Raw genomic sequence first — 27593 nt, 5'->3', positions numbered from 1 at the left:
AATTATTTTTACTGAACATGGATTGGATCTAATTAACATTCAACTGACCAACATAATAAGAGAGGCACAAATTAAGCTAAAACTAATATAATATGACAACCTTCAAAGGTGGTTTTTGCTATTCAGAATTTATTTTATTAACAACATTAACTCTTTTTTTTACATATAATGGATTTCTTTATGCAGTTAATTAATAAACAATTCATGCGAATTAGGCAGCGCGAATGACGGCAAACGAATTGAGCGTTTGATGGGCATAACGCGTGATTTGCAAGAATCGCTCAAGTTGAAAAGTCTGAATTTAGGTGGATATTTAGCTGTACGACACATCTATGTATTTTTATAGAAACAGGAATATAAAGGATCTTGTTGAGTGAGGAGGTAGGACAATCCAATAAGTTGTAAAAGACGCTCTTTAATCAATTTGAGCTATATATACATAGGCAAATTGAGCATATTTGCTAGTGATGCACCGATGTATCGGCCGCCGATATTAATCGGACGATTTTTGATGAATTTGAAACCATCGGCATATCGGCCTTTCTCGTGCTATTGCCGATATGCCGATGGTTTCAAATTCATCAAAAATCGGCCGATTAATATTGGCAGCCGATACATCGGTGCATCACTAGTTCTTTCATTTGTTATATTGTATGTTCATATATTTAAAGAATATTATTTTCTGGAAGGCATTAAACTTTTGTGAAAATCATAAAAAATGCTGGCGCTGGCTGGCAACCTTTTTTAAAAACGCTGGCGGGGAAAAAGTCAAAAGGCTGTTTGAGAGTTAACACTTGGGTTTAAGGTTAGAATTAGTTTGTGGTTGGGGTTAGGTGTAGGGGGTAGGGACTGCATAACGTATATGACTATCCTAGGAAAAAAGATAGTTGAACAAACGTGTGTGTGTGTGAGATAGAGAGGAGAGAGAGAAACTCTGACTGTGTGTGTCTGTAAAAACCTGAGTGATTGGTTGTGTATATGTGCTGTACTTTTGGGAGGGTGTAAATGTATGGGAAAGATTCATCAAACCTGTCATCAATCCCAAACTCCCCAACCTATGGCATACACACACAACACATCAGGGGCAAAGAGGAGGCAGTGGGAATGAAAAGTAAAGTATGATAACAAGTACAAACATGAAAGAAAAACAAATATTTTGTAACATCAGGTCAAATTCAATCTAAAACTTCAATTCTAAATGTCATTTGAAGGGACGTCCGTGATGCAGATAATCCTGACCATTATTCTAACAACCAGTTCAGAAGGGACCTGGTGGCAAATCGTGTTTTATAACCCAATCTGCCTTCATGGGCAAAACAGAACTAAATATCATTCAGTTTCTGTATTTATTCATTTATATGAAAATGTAATAAATTGCATTTTTATTGGAAAATTCCTCAATTCCCCACCCTTTCCCTATAGTTTAACATACTCTTACTAATGCATTTCCTGCAAAGACATCCCAGAATAAAAAAAAATACTTTGTATTTCCTGTTTGAATGTGGGTTCAAAAAAGCAGGGCGTTCTCGCATTAGGTGTCACTTTCTTCATACTGACTTTGAGATTATGGGTAAATAATAAGGGCAGAAGGCATCAGTGAGATAAATATTCATGTGCAGCAGGGCCAAGGTGAGACTGGAGCTTCAGACGGGCAAACTGCCCACAGATAGAGAATAATGCCGTGGGAGAGACAGAGGACATGTAGAAAGAGCCACGGATAAACATTCACCCTCCAGACAGACAGTGGGGTAGGGAGGGAATCAGATAAGGTGTAAACGGCAAGCCAAAAGCTTAGTGTTACAGACCAGAATGTACTGACTTACTCACCCTTATGTTGTTTTTACATTACATCACATTACATTTATGCATTTGGCAGAGGATTTTATATACAGTAAAGATACATACAGTGCATTACACAGTATGCATTTATCAATATGTGTGTTCCCTGGGTTTGAAACCAAAACCTTTTGGACTGCTAATGCAGTGCTACCACTAAGCTATCAAGAAACACCTTAACTCAGTTAGTAGTAATATTCACATGACCTTTTTTAAAATGGTAACTTAGACCAGCATTAATTTTACGCTTCTTCATCCAGGTTTGTTAGTGGACCAGTATTAGTGATCAACAAATTCTTACTGGTTAAAACGGTTTATATAATGATTATATAATGCTGGGGTCACGCCTCTAAAAAGCAACATATTCTTGTTAAATTGCTTTTCGTAATATACATTTTTATTTAGCCACTAAGGTTCCTAAAGAGCACGCCATGAGGCCGCTTATAATAAAACTTATGAGTATTAAAAATCTACCAATCAAACTGAACTGAACTCTTTGCCCTACTGGCCGAGACATTTCTCTTGTTTCTTCTTTCAGATATCAGTAGTCATGCCACATTTAATTAAAATATTGGGTTTATTTTTATAAAGTCTGACTGACCAGCTTATTGGATTTTTATGAGCTAATAAGGTCAACGGTGCCTGCGAAAAACCTGAATCATATTTAGGGGGGAAAATGAGTTTGGTAAAGTGTAGCAACAGAAAATAATTTAATATTGACATATTTTCTATTAACTTTTACAATAGAATGACGTGAATGCATGGGCCCCTCTGGATCATGGTGAGCCCACCAATACTAATGTTTTGAAAAAGCAAACTTAAACTCACAGAAATCTATACATATTTTTTACAAGTTTCCTGATTCGTGTGAATTCGTACGAAGTGAACCAATGATACTCGATCCCTAAACCCAATGTCACAGGGGTGAAAGTAAAATTGCGCGAAAGCGAATTTGGTCATACGATTTACACTCGATTTATTTTTCTGCGTAGGCCCTACGCCAGGGGTCTTCAACTACTCTTTTTCGAGGGACAGATTTTAAAAATGTTAATATGATGCAGGCCAAACTTTTACCCCTATTTTTAACTTTTATATATTTTTTACAAAAAGTAAAAAGTTATTTTTTTTAAATATTATTATTATTATTATTATTATTAATAAGTTTTTTTGTTACTTTTTGTTATAGGTCATATATTAAAAAACATGCATTTTCAAAATGCACACATCTTGTAGGCAGTATTTTGTCTTTTACTTTTTCATATTTTATTTTTTAATATTTGAAAAATATTCCTTTTTCAAAGTATTTTTGTCTTGTTTTCAGTAAAAATATCAAAAAATCCTTAAATTAAGATGCTTTTTCTTGATGAGTAAAACGACCCAAGAAAAGAAGTCTAGTTTTTAGAGAAAAATATAAAATTTAAGTGATTTTGTGCATAAAAACAAGCAAATACAAACAAAAAAATCAGCCAATGGGGTAAGCAAATTTTTCTTGAAATTTTCTTGAATTTAGTGTTGAAGAAAAATGTTCAAGATTTTTTTGCTTACCCCATTGGCAGATTTTTTTGTTTGTTTGTTTTATGCACAAAATCACTTGATATTTTTGGTCTAAACACTAGACTTATTTTCTTGGGTCGTTTTGCTCATCAAGAAAAAGCATCTTAATTTAAGAATGTTCAGATATTTTTACTGAAAACAAGACAAAAATACTAAGACATTTTTTTCTTGAAAATCTTTTTTTGCAGTGCATTGGCAGATTTTTTTTCCTGCTTGTTTTAAGCACAAATTCGCTTAAATTAGATTTTTTTTGTCTACAACTACACTTATTTTCTTAAATCAAGATGCATTTTCTTGATGCGTGAAATTACCTTACAATTTTAATATATTTGTACTGAAAACAAGACAAAAATACTGAGTAAGAAAGTCATTTTTTGCAGTGTACGCATAGCATACGGTGCAAAAGTATAAATCATGCTTTAGCCACCTCGTAAAGTACATACGAATTGCCACGAGATATATTTTTTAAAACTGCTGCCTCATTTAAACACTTCTTATCCAAATTAATTTGTATCAGCAACAGCATGTTCCAGCTTTTCGTGTCCTGGATCTTTTCTGACATGTCTTTTTGGCAGCGGCAAAATGAGCCTATGGCAGTGTGGTGCAATGCCAGCAGTTTTGGGCTGGTGATTGATGGAAAGATTATTTGGTCAAACCCCATATGACCTCCCGTGAACCGTCCTAGTTTTGAATGAAACTCGCATAACTTTGGTTTTTGGCTCTGTAGTTGTTTCTTTCTGCTGTCATTATTACATTACAGGCATTACAGGCTGTTTGGTGAAATGATGGTTCTGCTGATTGAAAAATTCACTTTAAGACCAATAAATATTGCGATATATCAGATATTGTTAAAAAGGTTGTTGAGTTTTATCAACCCATTCTACAGTTTGAATCTACAATTTTGGGGTTTACCAACCCAGACCATAAATCTTTAAAACAGACCCCATCTGATGTGCACTTTTGTGTAAAATGATACATTGACTGAAAACATGAGGTTTGAATCCTTACAACAAACAGACAGGTCATTAGCAATTCTGCAACAAAAGTTTCGATGTTTTCTTACAGGCGCCAGACAGACATACAATCAGAGCTATTGGATGAGCTCTCTAAAAGGATGGATAGTGTTCAAAGGCGCTGCACTTAATCTAACTCAAGCTTATTAGACTTTCAGCCAACATTTGATATTGTAATATGAGTTATTAGATGAATATGTTGTCTCTGCATTTGTGCCCGCCATCCATGCTTTAGTTTTAGCCCAGTTCACCATTTTCTCATTACCATGACAACCACGAGCCATCCTCTAGGAGTTCGGCCAAGTCCACGGCTCATCCTTCAATCCGGGCTTGCGTCCTCCGAGACACCTACCATTCAAAAACCTGTGGCAGCCCACCGTGCGCAGACAAGAGTATGATTTCCCATGTCGAGATTAAAGCGCTGTTGCGTTCTCGCATTCATTTCTCACACGTGGAGATGAAGCGAATTAATTGCGGAGGGAGGCAGGGTTGACTTTGGATTCCTGTGGAAACTTGGATGCATGGATGTTTTTGCCATTTTTGCCATTTTTGTTTCAATTTTTTTCTCTCCCTGTTCCCAAGAAGTTCAAGTGTAGTTCAATGTTTTGGTTTCAATCCATTTCATTCCAGTGCTGGTCCAGGTGGCCTTATGCGCTTCCAGCATTCGAAAGCGCTAATGTTTGGGTATTTTCATCAGCGATTTCCAATCACTTTTTGACATAATGGGATTTTTGAGCATAATGCCTCTTCCCTCAGATAAGGAAAGGTCCCTAATTCATTTTAAGGTGAATTGGAAGCTTCATAACAAATCACAATGATATTGAACCTGAACAAAGACATCTTATAATAACGGCTCAACTTTTCAATAGGATATTTCCATTCAGACAAAGGCAGGCAGGGACTTAATATCTATCTTCCTTCAAGGCAAGGACACTTAAGATCCATTCCTAAACATATTGAGCTGTCTACGCAGACAGCATTTTTAGGAAATATACTTGTAATTTAATGCAGTTCAATGTTTATAATAATTTCTTTTATGATAAAATGAAAAATTATTACAGAAAAGTGGATTTTTGTTTGTAACCTATTATATACTGTTAATAAAAGTTCTTAGAAAGAAAATCAGAATCTGTAAAAATCTGTATCGGCAGGTCACACCTACAGAAAAATTTGAGAAATTAAGAAAATTATAATTATGTGATCTTCTATAGCTGAGTGCAAAAAAAATATATTTTATGTTTATTGGAATATTACTTCATTAGCTTAGCAACATGCTAACACAGAACTCAATCATTTTAAAGGTATAATCTACTCCAGAATAACATTTTGTGAATAATTACTCACCCTCATGTCGTTACGCACCCATAAGACCTTTGTTCATCTTTGAACAAACTTAAGATATCTTTGATGAAATCCAAGAGCTTTCTGACCCCCAATTGACACAATGCAACTATCACATTCAAGCAAGGCCCAGAAAGCAGTAAAGACATCATTAAAATAGTCCATGTGCCTGCAGTGGTTCAATCTTCATTTCATGAATCGACAAGAATACTTTTTGGGCTTAAGAAAGGAAATAATAACTTTATTTAACATTCTTCTTGTCTGTGTCATAGACCGTCAAAAAGATGGACGACGCAATGTCGCTTCCTTCTATTGTAATGAATTGAAACAAAAAATGTCCGACCATAAGCTCTGCCACGTTACGTAAAAACTTCAGTTTGGAGTCAGGGCATGCGCAGACAGAATCGTCCGTGGAGCTAGAGTTTGAGATATCAAACTTTTGCCCAAACGCTTGCGCACCCAATTCAACCACGACAATCATAACGACACGCCCCATTTCTATAGCATCAAGTTACTAGCTAAAGTGAAACGTATCACAAAAATTAGCAATTAAACGTAATATAATGTAAAATATTCTTTGGGAATATTTTATTGGAAGTGTAAATATTTTTTTTTTATAGCTAAGTCCCGTTCGTTTGCATGGAGAGGGCTGGGTTTATGACTTGTACTGCAGCCAGCCACCAGGGGGCGATCAAAGAGCCAGCGGCTTCACTTTTCAAAATGTATGAGGCACACCCGGTCTGTGTCAATCTACGATGTGCATTCACACTGGTGTTGTGAACTCTGACCTCCTGTGGCTATCACCACGCGCACATATGCACAATTAATGCCTAGAGAGGTCATTGAGCGATTCTTTGCGTTGCTGCAATACGTGTTGTGCTGTTTTGAAGGGAAACCACACTTCCACCATTCACTTGTATGTGTTTATGGGGCACTCACGCCCTGACCAATGTGGTGGCACCTTTCAATACATATGTGTGATGCATTTTCAGCGCCACACGCATGCGTTGTGACAGTCTCGTAAATGCCGGACGGACACGAAAGAGAAGAAAATTTGGAATACGGTCATATTCAATAGATGAAGATTGAACCTCTGCAGGAAAAATTACTATTTTAACGATGGCACATATTGGCAGATACCTTAAAAGCTGACTAGTAATACAATTATTGGAATATATTATTATGTTTTACATGGCATGCAGTTTTCGAAATGTTAGCCCTGCCCTCACAGTTTAAAGCTTTGGCAGTCCAATGGTCATGGGTTTGATCCACATGAAAAAAACTTACCTTTAATGCACTGAAAGTCACTTCGGATAAAAGCATCTGCTAAAAGCGTTATTTTTAGCCCTTAAACATGCATATCCTTTAGCCAAATAAGCACAGTTTTAATATGTTGTCATATTACTTATGATTGGAAATACATTGCTGGAAAGAAGCTTCAGCAAACGATTCTGCACATTCCAGTCTTTCCCTATTGAAGTAGTTATTTTACGACCATAAATTGCTCCCAGGTGGCTACCATGATAGCTTTCAAGTGCTTTAATGAGACTTTGATATGAGGACCTTAACGCCCTTAGAAAGTGCGTAAAGCATATGGAATGTTAGGTGTGATGAATATTTTATTGGGGATATGCGGTATGACCAACAGCAGGTGTTGATGTGAACCTGTACATTCACCATACATATGTGGAACTGTATGTGTACAGTACAGTGAAGGTGTTCAAGTTTTGTGTTTTTTTTGCAGGCAACTTCAACAACAGCAGCAGGCCGAACTTGAAGTTCACCAGAGAGATGGACTGACTGCATATGACCTGTCCCAGGTACACACACACAAGTATAATTCAGTACGTAGGGGTCCACGTGATGCAAATGTTATCATCAGAATAGTATGTGCGCACTGTACGCGCACTGCCGGATTTTTGTAACCACGCATACTTTGTACACGCAGGTTGCGCATGCACATACAGGAGAATGTATTATGTAGCCCAGGAGATGCATTGCATTTTGTCCCACTGTGCATGTGTCGAACGTCTGTGTACACGTACGTGTCAAATAAGCTATGCTTTGCAAGTCTGTGTGTTCGACCGTGTGCGTGCATTTGGTACAAGTAAAAAACAATCAATACTCCAAGCTTAAGTCTGTCAGACTAAAGTTACCTAACCAAACATGTGCTTTACTGTTTTAAAGGAATATTCCACTTTCATAAAAAAATGCTATTAATTTACTCACCTCCATGTCATCCAAGATGTTTATGACTTTCTTTGTTAAATTTTTTGAGTAAAACTTTCCAGGATTTTTCTCCATATAGTGGACTTTACTGGACCTCAAAAATTTATAGATTCAGCTTCAAAGGGCTCTTTGAACGATCACAGCTGTGGCATAAGGGTCTTATCTATCGAAACGATTGTCATTTTTGCCAAAAAAAAGTACTTTTTGACCACAACTTCTCATCTTGCACTAGCCTTTTGATGCGCTAGCGCAACCTTCCATATTACGTAATAATATCGTAAGGTCACGCATGGCATATGCAAAACTACCGCCCCAGTGTTTACAAATATGGAAAAAGAGGACCGTTCTGACTTTTCGTTGTATGTGGAATGACACTAATTTGTTGTGTTTTTGTGTCAGTTTATTGTTTAAAATGGTCCGCAAGTGTGCATTTCACATCTGGAACGCGTGACCTTTCAACGTGAATGACCTTTTTTGGCGATTTTTGCTAGATAAGACTAGATCCTAGATGCCTCGGTTGGGATTGTTTCGAGCCCTTTAAAGCTGCATTAAAACTGCTATTTTAAACTGCATTGAAACCGTAAACTGTTGCAGTCCACTAAAGTCCACTATATGGAGAAATATTTTTTCTCAAAAAACTTAACAAAGAAAGACATAAACATCTTGGGTGACATGGGGGTGAGTAAATTATCTGGATTTTTTTATGAAAGTGGAATAAACCCCTCTTAAAAAAGCTCCTATATCTTGGAATTATAACCCTGCCTTTATGACCCTTATATTTTTTTGACACTGTTTTCTACATAAAATCTTGTAAATATCTTTAAGGTCATGTTAAAGCTTAAAAATCAATGATTGAAACTAAACTTTTACGCTTCTTAGATCAGTGGTTCTCAAACTGTTTTGACGTGCGGCCCCCCCTTGTATACAGTGCATCCTTACATGGCCCCCCCAAAGAAAATGTATAACATAAAACATTCCAAACTTAATATTGAATTAAACAAAACATATACAAATATACAATGTAGTGATGTTGGTTAGTAGTCTTATTTAAAGAGTTTCGTTGCAAAACGAGATTTTTTTTTTTTTTAATTTTTCAGAAATCTTGTTTTTTGGTTGTGCATTCCAATTAATATCAATTCAACTGCAGTTGGTTTGTTTTGATTTAAACCTTCATAACTTAAAAAATACAGCTAAGTAGCACCATAAAACAAAATAATAACATGATAACATAATAATAAACATGTTTTGACAAAAATGTTAAAAACGGAGTTATCTCGTTTTGCAACGAAACTCTTCATTGTTTTATTATTATTTTTATTTTTTTAGATTAAACACAAAACTGATTTTATTATAAATGAATATATTTTATTAAATGTTATAAAACTGGGCCCCCCCGGCACCATCTCAGGACTCCCCCAGTTTGAGGACCACTGCCTTAGATTATAAGACACTATAGCATGGATTTTTACAGACAGGGTCACAATTATGATTGAAATGTACTAGCATTCAACCTGATAAACATTTTATTGCTACGATGTTGCTCTTCATAGCTCTGGAGACTTAATGCTCCATTGTGTCTTTTTTATCTCTTCCACCCACCTGACTACTTTCTGATATGTAATGATGCCTATTAAATAGATTTTGTGGTTATATATCCTGATTAACTTTTAGAGAAGTAAAATGGGTTGCAAGCAGCATTTTTTAATTATAGTCTTGAATTATAGTCTAGACCAGTGGTTTTCAAAGTGGGGGCCGGGGCCCCCAGGGGGGGGGGGGCGAGATGGTGCCAGGGGGCCCCCAGTTTTATGACATTTTATAAAATACATTCATTTATCATGAATTCTGTGTAATTAAATCTGAAAAATAATAAGCCAACTAACCAACAGCACTACTAGGTATAATTTTATATGTTTTGTTTAATTAAAATATTACATTTTAAAACTGTTTTTGTCATAAATTTTCTTTCGGGGGGCCGCGAAAAAATGCACTGTACACACAGGGGGCCGCACGCTGAAAAAGTTTGGGAACCACTGGTCTAGACGTTTTGTCATGAATTTTAAAACTTCATATTGATGTGAAATATCAATAGTTTTAATACCACAGCAAATTAAGCATGCTGTTGAATCAACTCCTTTTAAAGGTTAAATATTATTATATTAATAACAATGGCATGTCACATTCAAAAAAATTTAAATCAAGTAAACATTGCTTTAAGTTTTTGAAGTAATTATTCAAGTAAACGGTCTGTTATAAAATAAAGAGCAAAGTAATAAATGAAAAGCAGGGGAACAAATTGAAAGCATTAGAGGTAAACAGTGCTGGAAGGTTTTCAGGGTTTTTACAGCAGCATGAGATAAACATAAATAAACAAAATAATAAAAAGAAAGTTCTTATTTAAGGGAATGGTTTATACAAAAATGAAAATGCAGGCTTGTAATTGAGATCGTCTGTTGATCTTTAGGCAAAAATATGTTCATGTTGATGTAGAGGGACATAAAAAAGCACAAAGTAATCAGAGCTATTATGGCACAGAACTCAGAAAAACACAAAGACAGAGATAATACAATAACACAAGCTTTGATCGCATTGAAACATTGTCATATTTGATTTGCACTCTATATACAAAGTATTAAAATGTATAACTTGAATCATACTACTCTTGTACACTATCAGAAAAAAGGTACAAGAAGGTACAAAAGCTGTCAATGGGGTACATAAAAGGTACATATTGGTACTTCAAAGATACACAATGGTCCCTTAGAGGTACATACTAGTTCCTCAAAGTTATATATCTGTACAAAAATGGTACATGTATAAGAACCTTTTTTTAAAGGTACAGTCACAGTGACAATTTTTGTTGTTGTTTTTCCGAGAGGGTAAACTGAGCTACTGCTGAAGAAAGAAAGTCGCATGAAAGTCATATTACAGAATATCTTCATGGAACAGGATCTTTACTTAAAGGATTACTCCACTTTCATAAAAATCCCGATAATTACTTACCCCCAGGTCATCCAAGATGTTTGTCTTTTGTTCAGTCGATAAGAAATTGAGAACTTGGACCTCAACAGTTTACAGTTTCAATGCAGCTTCAAAGAATCTAAACAATCCAAACGGAGGCATAAGGGCCAAAAATTAAACATGTGTACTTTAAACCACAACTTCTCGTCTTGCATTAGGCCAAGCATGACGTATGAGAAACTACCGCTTCAGAAAGAAGACCTTTTGACGTTATTACGTTATATGTAAGGACGCGCTGGCGCGTCACATGGCTAGTGCAACTCAACTATATGTGACCAGTCACGGAAAGTAGTGACACAAGTCAAATATGGGCCATTTTGAGTTATTCACAGATTCTGAAAGTGCAGTTTCTAAGCTTTCCAACGATGTGTAACACATGGAAATCTGATAAGATTTGGAGAAGTTGTGGCCATTTGAATATAGGAACTCAGAAATACTCAAACCGAGAAAATCGAGACGAAAGGGACTCTTCTTTTCAGCTGGGGGAGACAATAGGGCTCATTTACATCACATTTAGCTAAGCCATGCCCCCTGTAAAGCCGTTTTGAGATACAGATGTTCTAGCATCATATGTAGTATTTTATGACAGAAGTCCAAATGACAACATGCAAAAATAAACAGGACTTTTTACCTTTGTGGGGATCACGAGTCGAATCCAGTCTGTTTCAGATGTGTGAATTATCCAATGACCATTTTTGTCCACAAATGCGTATAATCTGTGAAATATAGATATATAGTCTATTGTTTACATCAGATTTTGCATGAACGTCTGGTAATAGAATATAAAATACAATCTAAGGGACTATTTACATCGTAACTAGGGTATATGAGATTACACTCCATTATTTACGTTCCGTTAAACATATGAACCCGCCTTCAAAGTTTGTATTTAAAATAGGGAGGTAGTATAATAGATAATCTAAAAACAACACGGTCGAAAACGTAAAGTCCTTTAGGGATGTAACCAATCGCTCACTCGTTCCTCCATCAGCCAATGACTTCATGGAAAATATTGATGGACAAAACATGTAGCCAATTATATAACGAATTCAGCGATCTCTGTAGGTTTGGACGCATGCTGCGCTGCAAGAACTGTCATAGAGATGACGTCAAAGTACCGCAAGAGCGAGTTAATTAAACTAATTTGATGTCATCCGACTGCGGCGCCGCATAAAGTCAGTGACGCGGTTGACGTACTACGTGCCTGACTGTTATTTGTTCCACCCCAGCTTCTTTTATTTTTCTTTTGTTTTGTGCACCTAAGCTTCGTTAACAGTCTGGGGAGACGCACACTATAAGTTAGAAAAAAAAACTTGGCAAACATGTCTGAGGAACAGCCGCGTCACTACAGTCACGTGACTTCACGCTCGAGCCGGAAGTGAAAACAATGCTGAATAAACGTATAATTCTTGCTATTTTTGGACCAAACTGTATTCTCGATGCTTCAACACATTCTTACTGACCCACTGATGTCACATGGACTACTTTGATGATGTTTTATTACCTTTCTGGACATGGAAACCGTACATAGATTTTCAATGGAGGGACAGAAAGCTCTCGGACTAAATCTAACGTTAAAACATCTTAAACTGTGTTCCGAAGATGAACAGAGGTCTTCCAAGTTTAGAACGACATAAGGGTGAGTCATTAATTACATTATTTTCAGTGTTGGGTGAACTATCCTTATTTAGTAGTCACGCTGTTCCCTTTGGGGGCGGAGGCGAAAACACAAGCTTATCCAGTATGTAAATATACACACAGACAATGACGCCCCCCGCTGCACGCTAGAATCTCCAGAAAAACCAGCCGATTTGCAAAATGTACGCTTTTAAATATACATAAACTGCTATCTCAAACATGGAGAGGCTTCTTCGTGATCTCAACTAACAGATTCTGCAATAAAATGAAAATCACAAATTTTTTCTCATTTTCTCGAAGCTTGTGCTGCCGACTTGTGTCACTGGTTTCCGTGACGGGTCACATATGAAGAAAAAATCCAGCAATGTTTTCCTAAAAACTCTTAATTTCTTCTCAACTGAACATAGAAAGACATAAATATCTTGGATGACATGGGGGTTAATAAATTATAATTTTTTTTATGAAAGTGGAGTTATCTTTTAATATCCTAATAATATCAGCATAAAGACCAAAACGCGATAAAGACCATTTATAAAAAAATTGTTACCGCCAAAATCAGTATTGTGTTGGGTCAGTATTAAAAAGTAAATTCTTTATTTATGCAAAATCCGATATCCGCCTGTTATTCTGTCATCTTTTCTCCATTTTTTCCAAACCGCAACAAACGCCAGTCCTCCTTCATTGCAAAATGCAATAAGTCCACTTAACCAATCCCAGCACACCATTTCACGCATTGTAAACAATAATTGCGGCACTATGAATACACACAGAATCCTAGTTTCCTCATCTACTTTGTACTTCATGATCAAAAAACAAACAAAACTAAACTTTTTATGGCATTAATAAACCTGTGGTGATTTTCTGTGACGGGGAAGAAACGTAAGCCATCAAAATCGAATAATTTACGTGAGAGGCACTCGGGCGAAGTCCGACTGTTGCTTGTTCTCCCGACAGCATCAAGCTTCTGTCATGCTAACACATTGACCCCAGGGGATCTTATAAAAAACTTTTATTATTTTACTCGAAGTCAATGAAAATCGAGCAGGACCAAAACATTTTACAGCTGATCACTCTCACAAAAGTTCAGCGACGACGTCCCAAGAAAGACAACTGCAATGACATTCTTCTTAATATGACAAAGTAAGTGCTTTGATTAATGACATTAATGAATATAACATGGCAAAGATGAATGCACATTTATTTATTGATAAAATAGATTTATAATATTTTGAAAAAAAAAATCCGTTTTTATAGAAAATCTTTACCAAAAATATGGATTTGATGAAAATTTATGTTATTATAAATTAAAAATGCTATGTGAAATTTTGTAACAGAAAATAGTGGTTTTCATCTTGTCACTTTCTTGTTATAGAAAACACATTTTTACCCAAATTAGTCAAAATGGATTTATTGCGTTTTGGAACCAAACTCTTCAAGTATACCCCTGCTACGTATTACCATATGTTTCGTGGTCCAGGATCACAAATTATTTTTGGGTAAAGTTATTTATCCAGGTGCATTAAGTGGGTCATTACTTCAGATACTGTGGTAAATGTAATTACCTACAGTAGTATGCCATAGATGCTGTAAGTATGCATTGCTTTTGATTCCCCAATGTCTTTCTTTGTTCTTCAGAACACAAATGCAAATTTCTTTATTATTAAAAGGTGTTGTTTTGGGTTTTTTGGTTAATTTTGACGGGGATGTGACCGCCTCTTTACGCTTTAAAAGGACCCAAAAGTGTTAAACAAATAACTTCTCTCGACTCGTGTCATATATCTTAAATGTCCTGAAGGCATACAAAAGGGTTTGGTGAAAACAAACTAAAATATAATCCATTATTCGTTACAAGTCTCTCTTGCAATCCACATTCTCTAGTGTCTGAACTTTTCTTCAGGCAGTTTTAGGATGTTTACTTCTAAATAATGTGTAACAACTGAAACGACAGAGAAAGTACAGGAGTGTCTTCAGGACACTTGAAGTATATGAGTCGAGTGGAGATATTTATTTAACACTTCTGGGGTCCTTTTAATGCTTAAAGGGTTTTCTGGTTACTATGAATGTGGGTCGGTCGCCATCCATTCCAATAGTAACTGGTAAAATCCAAAACAACACTTTATAAAATAATTTGGTTTCTGAAGAACAACGAAAGACATTGGGGACCAAGCAACATGAGGGTGAACAAATAATATAGTAAGTTAGCATTTTTGTGTAAACTGTCCCTTTAATTGACTGGCAAAATATAGTTGGTATAATTTCAATAGCCGTGGGCTATTGGGGCACTTCATAATCTCTCTCACTCTCTTTCTCTCTCTTTTGGTGTGAAGTCACATATAAAACATATGTAACTATTGGCTCATATGAATTATAACTTAATTAATTCATAGCTTCTACAGTGCAGCGCACATTTGTTTTGAATTATAGGTAGTAATGTGGTTATGTTATCTCATCTGCTGTTAATGTTAAGGTGGTAATTGGAGTTCATTTAATAAAGTAGAGAGGATTATATAAAAACGGATAACTCATCACACATGGTCTCTTGGGTTGCACCAAACAACATTAATAATCTCGGATTTTTAGCATCTGTCTACAATTTAGACGTCAATGTGAATGATTGTGAATTTACTGACCAGTTTAAATGAATGAAAAACAGTAAAATGGGTCACTATTGATTGACATGTTTAGCGTTTTACACTGAGTTGCATATTTAAACACTTTTAAACTTTTTATGTATGAAAAGATGTCAGCGAGATGTTTTGTATATTGGCAGATGCTAACTGCATCCTATTGGTAACGCACATTGCTTGCATGTGTATTCTTTTTGCATCAGAGTAATAATGGTAATTTATGTTTGTTTGTTTGTTTGTATACATACTACATGCACAATTAACAATATTTTATTTCATATATAATAGTTTTCTTGCTTTATAATTTATTTATATATTTATTTATTTTATTAATTTATCTGTTTTTCCTAAGAAGTTTTTACTTAGAAACAAATGTGGCAGTGTCGTGATTCATCCCAGAGCTGGCTGGTTTGGCTTTTTTGAAATATGGAACTCTTTATTTAAAATCGCTGTGCAGACAAACAATTGAGGAAAATACTTTTGCAGCCAAAGTCACTGAAAAGTCAACGTTTCAAGAAATGCGTATGAATTTGGCTCTCTTGTGTTGATGCTCACAGGTGCCGGTTGCCAGCGTGCCAGCTGGTGTTCACGAGGCTGGCAAGACCATCGACAAAACCGAATCTCTGTTCACCCAGGAAAGAGACCCACGCTTCAGCGACATGTATACTGGAATCTCTGGATGTATGTTTCCGTATTATATTTCACACATCTGTGATCACTTTCTAAATATTCAATTTATCAAAATGACACTTTATGCAAAAATAAAGATTAAAGACGGGAGTTTGTAAACTATTTTAATGCATGAGATAAAATGTATGCATACCAAATGTATACTACTATATACTTATACTTTTATTACTAGGGACGCACCGATAGAAAATGTCTACAACGATACAGATATTCAATTACTTTGGATAACGGCTACCGATAAATACTGATAGTTTTGCTTTTTACTCCTTATTTCAAAGTATTGTGCTAAGTATCTGTTGTCATTGTCACAATTCCCAATTCAAAATCGTCAAACAGCAAGAGTTATGATGTGCTTTCCACCCCATTTATTTGCCAGGATAATCAGATTTTTTAAAACAATCGTTCGATAGTGAGAAAATGTGCTTTTATCTGCCGATACCGATTGTAGGGCAATATATCGGTGCGTTTTTCCCGAACCTTGTTGAAACATTAAGTAAGGCTGTCACAATGTTTAAATAATCATCTCATTGCGATAGTTTGACGATTTCAGATCACCGCAATGATTGCACATCTCTCTAAAAAACACAAGGGGGAGCTGCAGCACCTGTATAAATGAGACAGTATCAGATGGCGCTCCCTAAGTGGGATGCGAAGTGTAACATTGCAAAGCCATCTTTTTCCATACAGTGGAAAAAGATGCATTTAAAAAAGCTGTAAGACTTATAAAAAGTAGTATGAACTGCCAGGTAAAACATACATTTCCGAAACAGCAATTCCAAATTCAGGGAAGTAAAGGATGCTATAGGGAATAGATTTTTTTCAGACACTACAGACATGTGGTCCAGTACTTTTCAGACACTTTATTGTGTTTATTTCTTATGAAACATTTTCTGTTTTTTTAAAGATTTATTCATTAAATAATTACTTTTAAATATGTGTTATGTGTGTATTAATATTTAATGCCAAGTAAATCTAGCAAAGATTTAATTTAAATAATCACATCAAAATGTGTGTGTGAAAATTATTTTATGAACATACAAAAAAATGTATGAGAATTAAATGTCAAAGCAATAAAACAGACAATTAATCATCATAACCGCCAAAGCCCTAAAACAGGCAATTAATCATCATAATAGTCACAATTTATTAGACAATTTCAGCCAAATTTCATAATCGAGACAGCCCTAACATCAAGTAAATTATATTCTGATTGTCTCTAGTCAAAGCTGGTCCCAACTGGTTTAGGTAGTTGATAATCTGTACTAGCTGTAATGACAAATAAATGATCTTAATTCATATATAATATCTTAACGTGTATCAAACGCGTATTTTCAAATATAATTTCAAAAGGGCCAAAAAATATATGTGCTGAATTTTTTTTTTCACAAATATATTTTTTGAATATTTCAAAATATATTTTAGAAATAAATATATTTTAAAGCATTTATATTAATTGAAAGAAAAATTTTGTATGTTACAAACCTGTTAAAATTTCAATTTAAATTAATTTCAATTGCAAAAATACACTTATAATTGTATATTTTATACAAACTTTTATATTTTGGCCTGCAAAAATCTATTTTTTCCGTATGAGCTGTAAAATTAGAATGGATTTGTTGCTCTTGAAAAATAAATGTTGAAATATATGTTCTTATATGAAGGTTAAAACTAAATATGTTTTAACATTCACTTTGTACAAAATGTTTTAAGCATATATTTAAAACACGTTTTTGGTCCGAGTAATACATTTTTTTGCCATATGGAATACAATGTTAGCTACAGGTCCTTACAATGGGATACAACATCCTTGAATTCTTGCCTGGCTGCCAAACCTCTCGGCACAGTTGTGATCGATGCTCGTCATCCGCCCTCGTCTTTAGCAAACCAAAACATTTTATTTTCGACGGTATTTGTATCAGAGGATCAGTTTAGCGACTAGTCAGACCGATAAAAAAAAATAAAAACCGGTAGTTCACAGACCGTTGTGTTACCGTAATAACACACATCACGTTTGCGTCCGATGAAACCGTATTTAGTGGACCATGTTGGTCATCCTGATTAGGGTTGGTGGTGGTTTTTCCTCAAACCTCCTCGAACATATTTTTTCCCAACAGTCTCATTGTCAATATCAAGTCTTGCGGAACGAATCTACTATGAGAATCCCAGTGAGACTGTTGGAAGCTAAATGCACCTTAGTCAGCGCTATAGAGCAGATGTTTTCTTTCTATCCTAACTGATAAATTTAATACTTAAGATGTTTTGGCATTCTTTCCACTACTATCTGTTTACCCCTCTTCCCTTTGTTCAGCATCTCTGGGGCGAATTAAGATCATGTTGTAATGTGGGATGTGATGTGGTTACTTACCGTAGCTCATGGCATAAAGAACAAGTTCACCAGAAATGAACATTTCCAGCATTTACTTAGTCACATGTTGTTCCCATATGGCATCTTTTTCTATAAAAATACACAAAGAAGAGTCCATAGTGACAACAGCTTTAAAGCTCTAAAAATGATCAAAGCACATCGTAAAAGTATCCCGTGCTATACTACGACGATACGTCCGTTTACAAGTCCTTTGAACCCATTCAAAAGCATGGACAGACCAAAATTGAAATAACTATGTAGAAAAATGCAACTTATATTTTAAGTTGAATTAAAGCAACCAGTTAACTTACAGTATGATGCATACACACCAAATGCGAAAGCATCACGCTCATCGCTCTAGATTACTCGTGGCATTTTACGAAGTTTGTGTTCGACTTGAATATTTTTTTAACTTGCGCAAAGACCCATTTGAGTGAATAGGGCACAATGGCGTTTCCCAATTCACATCATTCGCATCATCCCGCGCGAGTTCTCTTCTATTCGTGCCTTTGCATTGACTTTGTATGTAATCTACTCGCGCAAATCGTTGAATTCGCATTTGGTGTGTTTGCGTTACTTTTTTAAGTCAAACCAAACATTTTTACTGTGTATTTATAATTATATTGATCGTAGTCTCATGCTTAGCAAGTCCTCGCAAATTTTAACCAGGTTTGCAAGGTTACAAAATAACATAACTTGTCATAAAGAAAACGTGATGCGCGTGTAGGAATGCATGCTTGTGTTTTTGGTTTGCATATTAACCTGGGTTTTTAATGTCCATCTTCTCACGTTGTGTGTGTGTGTGTTTATAGCTGATAAGAAGATGATGGTGCCATCTTCAACCGCCGGAGGACAGCAGCTCTACTCTCAAGGAAGCCCGTTTCAGCCTGGCCACTCAGGCAAAAGCTTCAGGTACGTTTGTGTTACACAACTCGAATTGAAAGGCTGGGGTGGTCCCCCGGTATTGAGGTTTTTAATCTTTGACATAATTCGAACTCGGCCTTTACTCCCATGGAATGAACATACTGATAAAAAATCTTAAAGGTGGGGTGCATGATTTTTGGGCCGAGAACCAAAACACACTTGTAGCCAATCAGCAGTAAGGGGCGTGTCTACTTACCAATATTGTTGCCTGGGTTGCGTATGTGTGGGGCGGGTCTATCAAAAAAAGGTCCAGATTTTATTGGGTTAGGGGTGTGTTTGTTCAGGTGATCTCAAATGTCAAAACTGTCTTTCAGAGATTATTCAACCCGCCTTTAAATGCAAGTTGCTTAATAAAAAAGTATCTGCCAAATGTATGATTGTAAATGTTAATAATGTGTGTGTGTGTTTTAGCTCATCCGTGATTCACGTACCAGGGGTCAATGACATCCAGTCAACGGCCAGTTCGGCTGGACAGAACCTTTCCCAGATTTCCCGGCAGATCAACACTGGCCAGGTGTCATGGACTGGAAGCCGACCGCCCTTCTCTGGCCAGGTGAGAATGATCGTACAGACTTACAGCATCGGCGCATTTCCATAAGCTTCATTATGTAATGCGGCTGATTTCAGATCATTCTGAGGTCAGCAGTAAGGGCTTTCCTGCCGCCAATTGTTCAGCTTTGTTAGCCCTGTTTATATTCTCACTGGCACAACTACAAAAAAACTATTAATATAATAGCATAAATATTTATAGATAAGTGGAATTGAAGTTTAAAAAGGCAGTTATAAATTAATCATAAGTAAACACACTTTCATCTAGCTCTGTTGGTAGAGCAAGTTGTTGGCAACACAAAGGTCACGGATGCTATCCAAGGAACACACATATTGTGTAGCTTAAATATAGCACTATAAGTTGCTTGGTTAAAAGCATCTGCAAAATGCATAGATATAAAAGTACTATAAAAATCAAATTAAATGTGCAATTTTCATCAAATGTTTAACACTGCAAGACAAAGCTAAGTTATCTCTTCGTACATATTTTACGAGGTGGCTAAATCGTATTAATTCGTACGACCACATTTTTAGATTTTGGTTAGATTTGCCTTTGCCCCTGTGACGTTGGGATAAGGTGTGGGGTTTCATTATTGTTTTTTTTTTTGTTTTTATGATAATCGTACATTTTTGCACGATTAACTTTGTTCGAATTCGTTCAAATTAACCCACTCGTACAATATGTACGAATTCCCGTAAGATCACGCTGGACAAAGAGCACATGCACATAATGAACTCAATAGTTTATGTCAAACTTTTTCATCAGCTTTTAAGTAAATATTTCAATAATTTAACAGCACGTTTGCATGTGTTACTTTTTTATTAGTTGTATTTTTATTAAAACATTTTAGCATAATTGGTGTTTTTATTACCTGTTATTGCACCTTTTATTGTTACATAAAACATATCTGTTCATTTTGCACAAGTTTTCAGTTTTCTGATATAGGTTTGTGTTGTGTAACAGTCACATGACATTCAGATTAAACAAATAAAATATATATTTAGTAACCGTTAATTCAACGATTTGCGCAGTAGATTACATAGTCAATACATACAAAGGGGAATACACGCAAACTTGTGCAGGGTGATGCGATTGACGCAAATGGCACAGCGCAATTGCCGCGAAAACACACTTTTTGCCTCAAACACTTCTTCGCGCAAGGTAAAAAATTCAACTCAAACAAAAAATTTGCATGACAAGAAGTTAAATCCCGAAGGATAATCTGGGGCGAGGATTGCAATGCTTTGCATTTTGTGGTTATGCAGCATTTTATTATTTAACTGTATTTTTTTCAACAACTAATGAACCGCCACGGGTTCACGAACCCCAGTTTGGGACACCCTGGTCTACGTGACTGTTCTCTTTCACACATGGGTAGTCCTTATTGTTAAACCCTTTCATTTGAGAGATAACTGTGTGTGTCATTCAGGATGAACATGTGTTTTTGATACGTTTCGAAGAGCGTGTGTGTATTCTTTATGGGCTGTCATCTGTGTCTCTTTATTCAGCAATAAATCCCTTGTATATCATATTTTTCCACGATGCAGTATTTACAACATATCATCTGAGAAGCCAAATCAAATATAAAGCCCTACGCTATAAAGAACAGAGAAATCCTGTTAACCAAGTTGCTCTGTGGTTCTCTCATCTGAACTGCTTCAGTACCATTCTTGACTGCTTTGTTATTTACACAGGAGAGTTCAAGTTATTTCAAATGTCAAAGCAGAATAGTAATAATAATAGCGAAGTCCTTCTAGGGAAGTCGCACCACTAGCCAGCCATCTCTGCAATGGCTCCGGGCAGTTGTTTCAGTCATGCAAGACTAAAATCCAATCTACTTAAATAGAGAAAGACCGATATCTGAATTTACAATTGAACAACATGTTTCTGGCTATAAATTAAACCTGACATCAATTGTACCATTACTTTTGTTTCTTAAGCTTAAAATGCCTTAAAAAAACACTTTTTTCTAGATAGTTTCAGCAGGTTGGCAAGCGTATCGTGGGACTCTGTCCCCCCAGTGAATCATCAGTCTTTTTAGATTAATGATTGTTTTTTTAAGTGGAAGGCGGGACTTCCTTCGCCAGAGCCGCCATATTGATATTATCCCCTATTCATAGTAATAGCAGTACTTAATCTTGTTATCCTATATATCTTAAATATTGGTTCAGGTAATGTCTAGCCACTGATGCGAGTATGTTGTTTAACAACACAGTTCAATTTTCAATCCAGGTTTGGCTTTGAAACCATTTATTTTACAATTTTAGTTAAATACATTGTTTTGTTGTTCTGAAGTGTAAATATAATGTGAAGCTATTTTTGCCTCAATATTAGATTTATCGTTTATTTATTTTGAATGTTTAATTTTTTGGTTTGCGTCTATCTAGAAAAGGAAATCCCTACTGAAAAGTTCAGGGAAAATGATCCTAGGTTGGTTGGGTGGTTTTAATTGGTCTCCCAGCCTGGTTTTACCTGTTAAGATGATGCAGCAGGCTGGTTTTAGAGGGGTTTTAAGCACTTTTTAGCTGGTCTAAGCTAATCAGGTTGGGAGACCAGCGGCCCCGACCAGCTAAAATTAGCTGACCCACCATCTTGACCAGGCTGGAAACTCAGGTTTGAATTACCAGCTCAAACCATCTACTTACATCTTAATCCAGTTAAGACTTAAATCCAGCCTGGTAAAGCTGGTGTGTCAACTGGTCTCCTAGCCAGACGATAGCCATAAGACATGGTAAAAAAAAAATTCCAAGATCCTTGTTGCTGTGTTAATGTCCCGCCCCTCCTGAAAACTGACATTGACGAGCGGAGGTTTTCCCTCCAAGTTGAATATTTTTGAACTCTCGGCGCTCAACGCTGAGCGCGAAAAAAACTGTTTTCAGCACGGAAAAAACACGCTAGCTGCTTGCTTATTTTAAAAATGCCGGGTTTCCATTGGAATCATTTGAAAACACTGAATTAAACTGAACATATTAACCTAGAATTACGCACTCTGTGCGCCCGAGTGGGAACAGTTTGAGTCAGAAACGGAGATGGCAGGCCAGAGCTTGAAATTTTTGCGATCATAAAAAAGACCTGCAAGGCCTGAAAGCGATCAAGCCTCAGCCAAGTAAGAAAAGTAAACACAAAAGTAACTTAAAAGTAACGTAAGCATTACTTTCCATGAAAAGTAACTAAGTAACGCAATTAGTTACTTTTTTGGGGAGTAACTTAATATTGTAATGCATTACTTTTAAAAGTAACTTTCCCCAACACTGGTAGGGACTGTAAATATTTCATTCATTATATCATCAAAACACCAGTTAATCACTATATAAACAGGTTCTATTAAAAAAGACAGTTAATTAAAATCGACTTTTTTCATGCTTAAGTGCTATAATTGAATACTCAGTGAAAATGTGAACCTAGTAACTTAGTTTTGGTAAACCATTCTGTGCAAGCATGTGAAAAAATAGGTAATTGAAGTTCGCCCCCCTTTGTGATGTCAGAAGGGGATAATACCGCCCCTTAACCTAGCCATGACACTGCCATTTAGTGCAGAAATCAACTCATTTGCATTTAAAAAGATGCATCCAAAAATGACAAATTTTTGCTCACACCTACAAAATGGCAATTTTACTATGTTATAATAAATTATCTATATTGTGTTTTGAGCTAAAACTTCACATATGTGATTTATTTGACATCTTAAAAAATTATTGTGAAATGTAAGAAATATTGCTATATTCAGCTATATTCAGCTATATTCAAATATAAGCAAGATAACTCATTACTTATATGAGATATAGTAATAACACCTATTATTGATAAAAATGTGTACCTGTACTGTTGGGTGCAATGCTAAACGATATTTTTAGCACCTGTATATTAACATGTCGTGTCATTCAAATACAGCAGCAGATTCCGGCACAATCCAACAAGGCCCAGTCGTCACCATTTGGCATCGGATCCAGCCACAGCTACCAAGCCGACCCGTCGTCCTACAGCCCTCTGTCCAGCCCCGCAACCTCCTCACCCTCCGGAAACGCCTACTCCAACCTGGCCAATCGCAACACTGCTTTCGGTAATACCTGTTTATTTGGCACATATTTTTTTACTGTGGCAACATTGATCCTAATACCTTATAATTTATGAAAACTTTCAAGGCCCAGAGAAACAGTAAAGTCGTGTGAGGTGTGTCAGAGGTCTACTTATGATGTTTGCGTGGTTTTTACATTCAAAAACATCAAAAACAATAAGTAATATGGTATTTTGTAACATGGATTAGTGGCTCTCTGGAGAAAAGCTTCGTTTGAAGGGGCGGGCCGCATTGAAGACCTGGACGTAAACACCCACTGCTATGATTGGACGGCTTCATTCCCCGTCATGTGGGCAAATGTTATAAAAACATTAATGTGTGAAAATAGCAGCCGAACACAAATATGTTTGAGCCACAAAAGATTCTGGGTGCTAACGATGATACACATGAATGACAATACGTATAGTCAAGTAGAAACAAAACTTTAAACTCGACGTGACTAAAGTACCGTATACAACACAGTAAGCGCGCATCAGATTATAAACTGCGGCTGATAAGCTCTTATCAATAACTTTGTATATTTCTATTGTGCTTGTGAGGTTACTCTTAGATACACGTAACGTTACATACCACAGTTATGTGATAAAAAAGCTTTGTTGAGTGTTTGACCGTTCAAAAGCAACTTGCCTAAATTACCGTATACAACACAGTAAATGGGCATCATAATCTAAATTGCGGCTGATAAGTCCTTCCTTATCACTACCTTTGCATATTTCTACCGTTAAATTACAATCGTATTGTTAAGTGTTGCACCTTTATTAATCGTTTAATGTTTTTAGTAAATTAAAACAGTCAAACATACATATTAGACACGGAAGTTACAACAGGACATATGAAGCGATCTCTTCTAACAAAGCAATAGTGAAACGCAGTAACTTAAAGTAAAATGTCTTACTTGCTGTGTCTTACTTCACTAGTCTTGGTTTTTTACTATAATTTTACTATCATGACAACCCAACACATAGTTTTCTTTTAGCTGTAGTAGTAGTAGAGTAAGTTCAGCGCACAGATTGACAAGAGATCACTTACATGCTTTAAACAGCGATCTTATCCCATGTGACGTCTATCTAGAATTAACAGACGTTCATTATGAAGTTAACATTACAGCACCACTGGGAATGAAGATATCCCACGGGCACTTTAAGATGTCTGAATCTACTATCAACCATACAGCGATTTATAGATTCCCATAAACACTCCTGCGGACAATGAGTATAACAGATATAAATGTTCCTGCAAGTATCTGGCTACAGCAGGGAAAAGATGATATTCACGGCTAACAAAGCCCTTTGTAGGAAGACACTTTTTTTATGTTGATGAAAATACATTTCTGTGGTTCATTAAAATTCTTGGTTGCTCTTTAAGTTATAAGGTTTTTGCTTAAATTCCTTCTTGACGTGAGAGCATTACATAACGTGCATAATTGTTCTTTCATTAAAATTGCTCTATTACTTTTCATTAAAGCTAATAGCCTAAATGTGATTGAACCAATGGTCTAAAACATACATCAGGAAATGTGCTGTCAATCAAAATGAGAAGTTACATAAGGCATTATGTACACAAACCCATACATTACCTACAGTGGTTTTACAGGAAAAACTCAATACCCTTTAAAAAGCACTTAATAGGGCCTTTCGCACCATGGGAATCTTTTCATAAATACCTGATAGTGATGTGTGTGTCGTCTCATAACCTGCAGGTCCACGGGTAACCTGTGAGTCGGAAAAAGAAAATGGCACTTTATTTGCAGGCGGGAAATTAAAAAATAAAATAAAGCCTGTATCAAGTATTTGGCAATAAAAATGTTCTTATTTTACATTCCTCGATAAGGTTAAAACACATAGCAATGTAACTTTTCTGATGTCCCCAAACCTTTGGCCTCACGTCACGAAATCGGCAAGCAGCTCGCACTGCCAGCCACAACAACAAAACAAACGGTGAAATAAAAGTGAAGATAAAAGGCGAGGTGCGGGAGAACTTAAGGTCAGGAATTTGTGAAAAGATAATACAAACTCTGCTTTGTTATATGATCATGCTGGTTTCTGTGGTTCATGTTGTTGACAGTTTACAGGGCAATGCAATGTAATTTTTCCAAGCACTTTTAGGCTGAAACAAAGCCTGTTTTCCTGTACATTAAAATGCCTAGTACAAGTAAGTCTATTTAATGGTCGCAGGGTGGGTTGTAAAAATAGATACAGTGATGTGGGGCGGTCTGGGTTGGGCCAAATAGTTTCATAAAAGCATCACTAATACTTCAACTATTTGTGCTATTGACAGCCCACTTTTTGGCAATGTCGGACCACAAGAACTGGAGCCGATTTTAGTACCGGGACCGCCTTGTTTGTAGTGTAAATTACTACATCACTGAGTCACTTCACTTTAGAGTCCCCACCGGCGGTCCAAATGCAACCAGGAAAATAGTACTGGTGAACATTTAATTCCTGCTAAATTGTCCCAGTACTTGGTACTTTAAATTAGTTCTGGATCTAAGCGGTGTGAAAGGCCCCAATATGTACCATGTACACTCTTAGAACGAATTTGTTAAAAACAACACATTAATGTTGATTCTGGGACAACATACTAAATGCGTTGTCCCAGAATCCACCCATCTTTGTGTTATTATTGAAACAACACATTTTGTGTTACTTTGAACACAACTTGTGTTATATTTTAACACAAAAAGACACAAGGGGCCCTATTTTAACGATCTAAGCGCATTGTCTTAAGCGCACAGTCTAAATGGGCGTGTCCTGATCCACTTTTGCTAATTTAACGGCGGGAAAAATGGTTTGTGCGCCGGGCGGACGGTCGAACAGGGTTGTTCCTATTCTTGTAATGAGTAATGGGTGTGTTTTGGGCGTAACGTGCAATAAACCAATTAGAGTCTCAGCTCTCATCCCCTTTAAAAGCCAGTTGCGCTGGCGCTATGTTTAATCCCTATTTAGATGAGGGACCTTGTAAACTGAAAAACTAAGCCGAGGAAGAAGATCCCCAGTTTAGGTTTAATGTTAAATAATTGTGTTGTTTTTCACTTGTATTGAAATTGTTATTTTTTTATTAAAACCTTTAAAACTAGTTTTCTTTTAGTCATGGAAGTAAAAATAACAGGCTTTTAATTGCTGTAAATGTATGGCTATCCAATATCATGAAAAAATTATTAACAAGTATGTAAGAAAAGGTTTGTACTCTAAAAATACTTTATTTGTAACAAACAGGAAATAAAGAATTTACAAACGTGCGGAAAGCCGTTTCAGCACTTGGACAGCGTCATGAGTATCTTTTAAGCATTACCTAAAAATGTTTTTCATCTCACCATATCCACAGGTACAGAGTCATCATATACAATAAATCTGTAGGGTAGCATTTAAAAAACATGTAAAAACAGATGCATTTGTTTAAAGCAAAGCATTTATTTACCAGGCTACAGGTGAAGCAGCTCTTTGTGCCTTCTAACGTCTCATAATTAGTCCTCATTTATGTCCAAGAGACTCAATAATAATCTTTTACATTCAATCCATAATCTTTCATATTTAAAAGCGTTTTTGTGCAGCTGCGCATTCATGTATGTGATAAGCAAACCCCCGTTGTCGTCCCGTTTATAGGCGCATATTACTAACGCGCTCTTTAAATAACAAAAAAACATATTGCGCCATTGACTTTAGACCAGGTTTTTGTTGGTCAATGGCGTAGTCTATTTTAGTTCCCTCAAAATAGCAACAAGCCAACAATGCGC

General features: G+C 36.1%; 1 protein-coding gene across 7 annotated transcripts in view; it reads left to right on the top strand.

Annotated features, from left to right (window-relative positions):
- Positions 1 to 27593, top strand: part of arnt2 (aryl-hydrocarbon receptor nuclear translocator 2) — a 122362-nt gene that overhangs the window by 79051 nt on the left and 15718 nt on the right. For 4 of the 7 annotated variants that reach the window (XM_065294272.2, XM_065294274.2, XM_065294276.2 and 1 more), the window contains 5 exons: positions 7489 to 7564; positions 15814 to 15937; positions 19124 to 19223; positions 19647 to 19788; positions 23677 to 23845. In XM_065294272.2, the coding sequence (XP_065150344.1) occupies positions 7489 to 7564; positions 15814 to 15937; positions 19124 to 19223; positions 19647 to 19788; positions 23677 to 23845 (611 nt within the window). The remainder of the gene's footprint in view (positions 1 to 7488; positions 7565 to 15813; positions 15938 to 19123; positions 19224 to 19646; positions 19789 to 23676; positions 23846 to 27593) is intronic. The other 3 variants (XM_065294273.2, XM_065294275.2, XM_065294278.2) reach the window with 1 other exon arrangement.

Source organism: Paramisgurnus dabryanus, chromosome 2 (assembly GCF_030506205.2).
Source record: "Paramisgurnus dabryanus chromosome 2, PD_genome_1.1, whole genome shotgun sequence".
In the NCBI taxonomy this organism is placed as follows: Eukaryota; Metazoa; Chordata; class Actinopteri; order Cypriniformes; family Cobitidae; genus Paramisgurnus; species Paramisgurnus dabryanus.
Note: the sequence above shows the minus strand (reverse complement) of the source record. Positions and strands in the feature narration are given on the sequence as shown.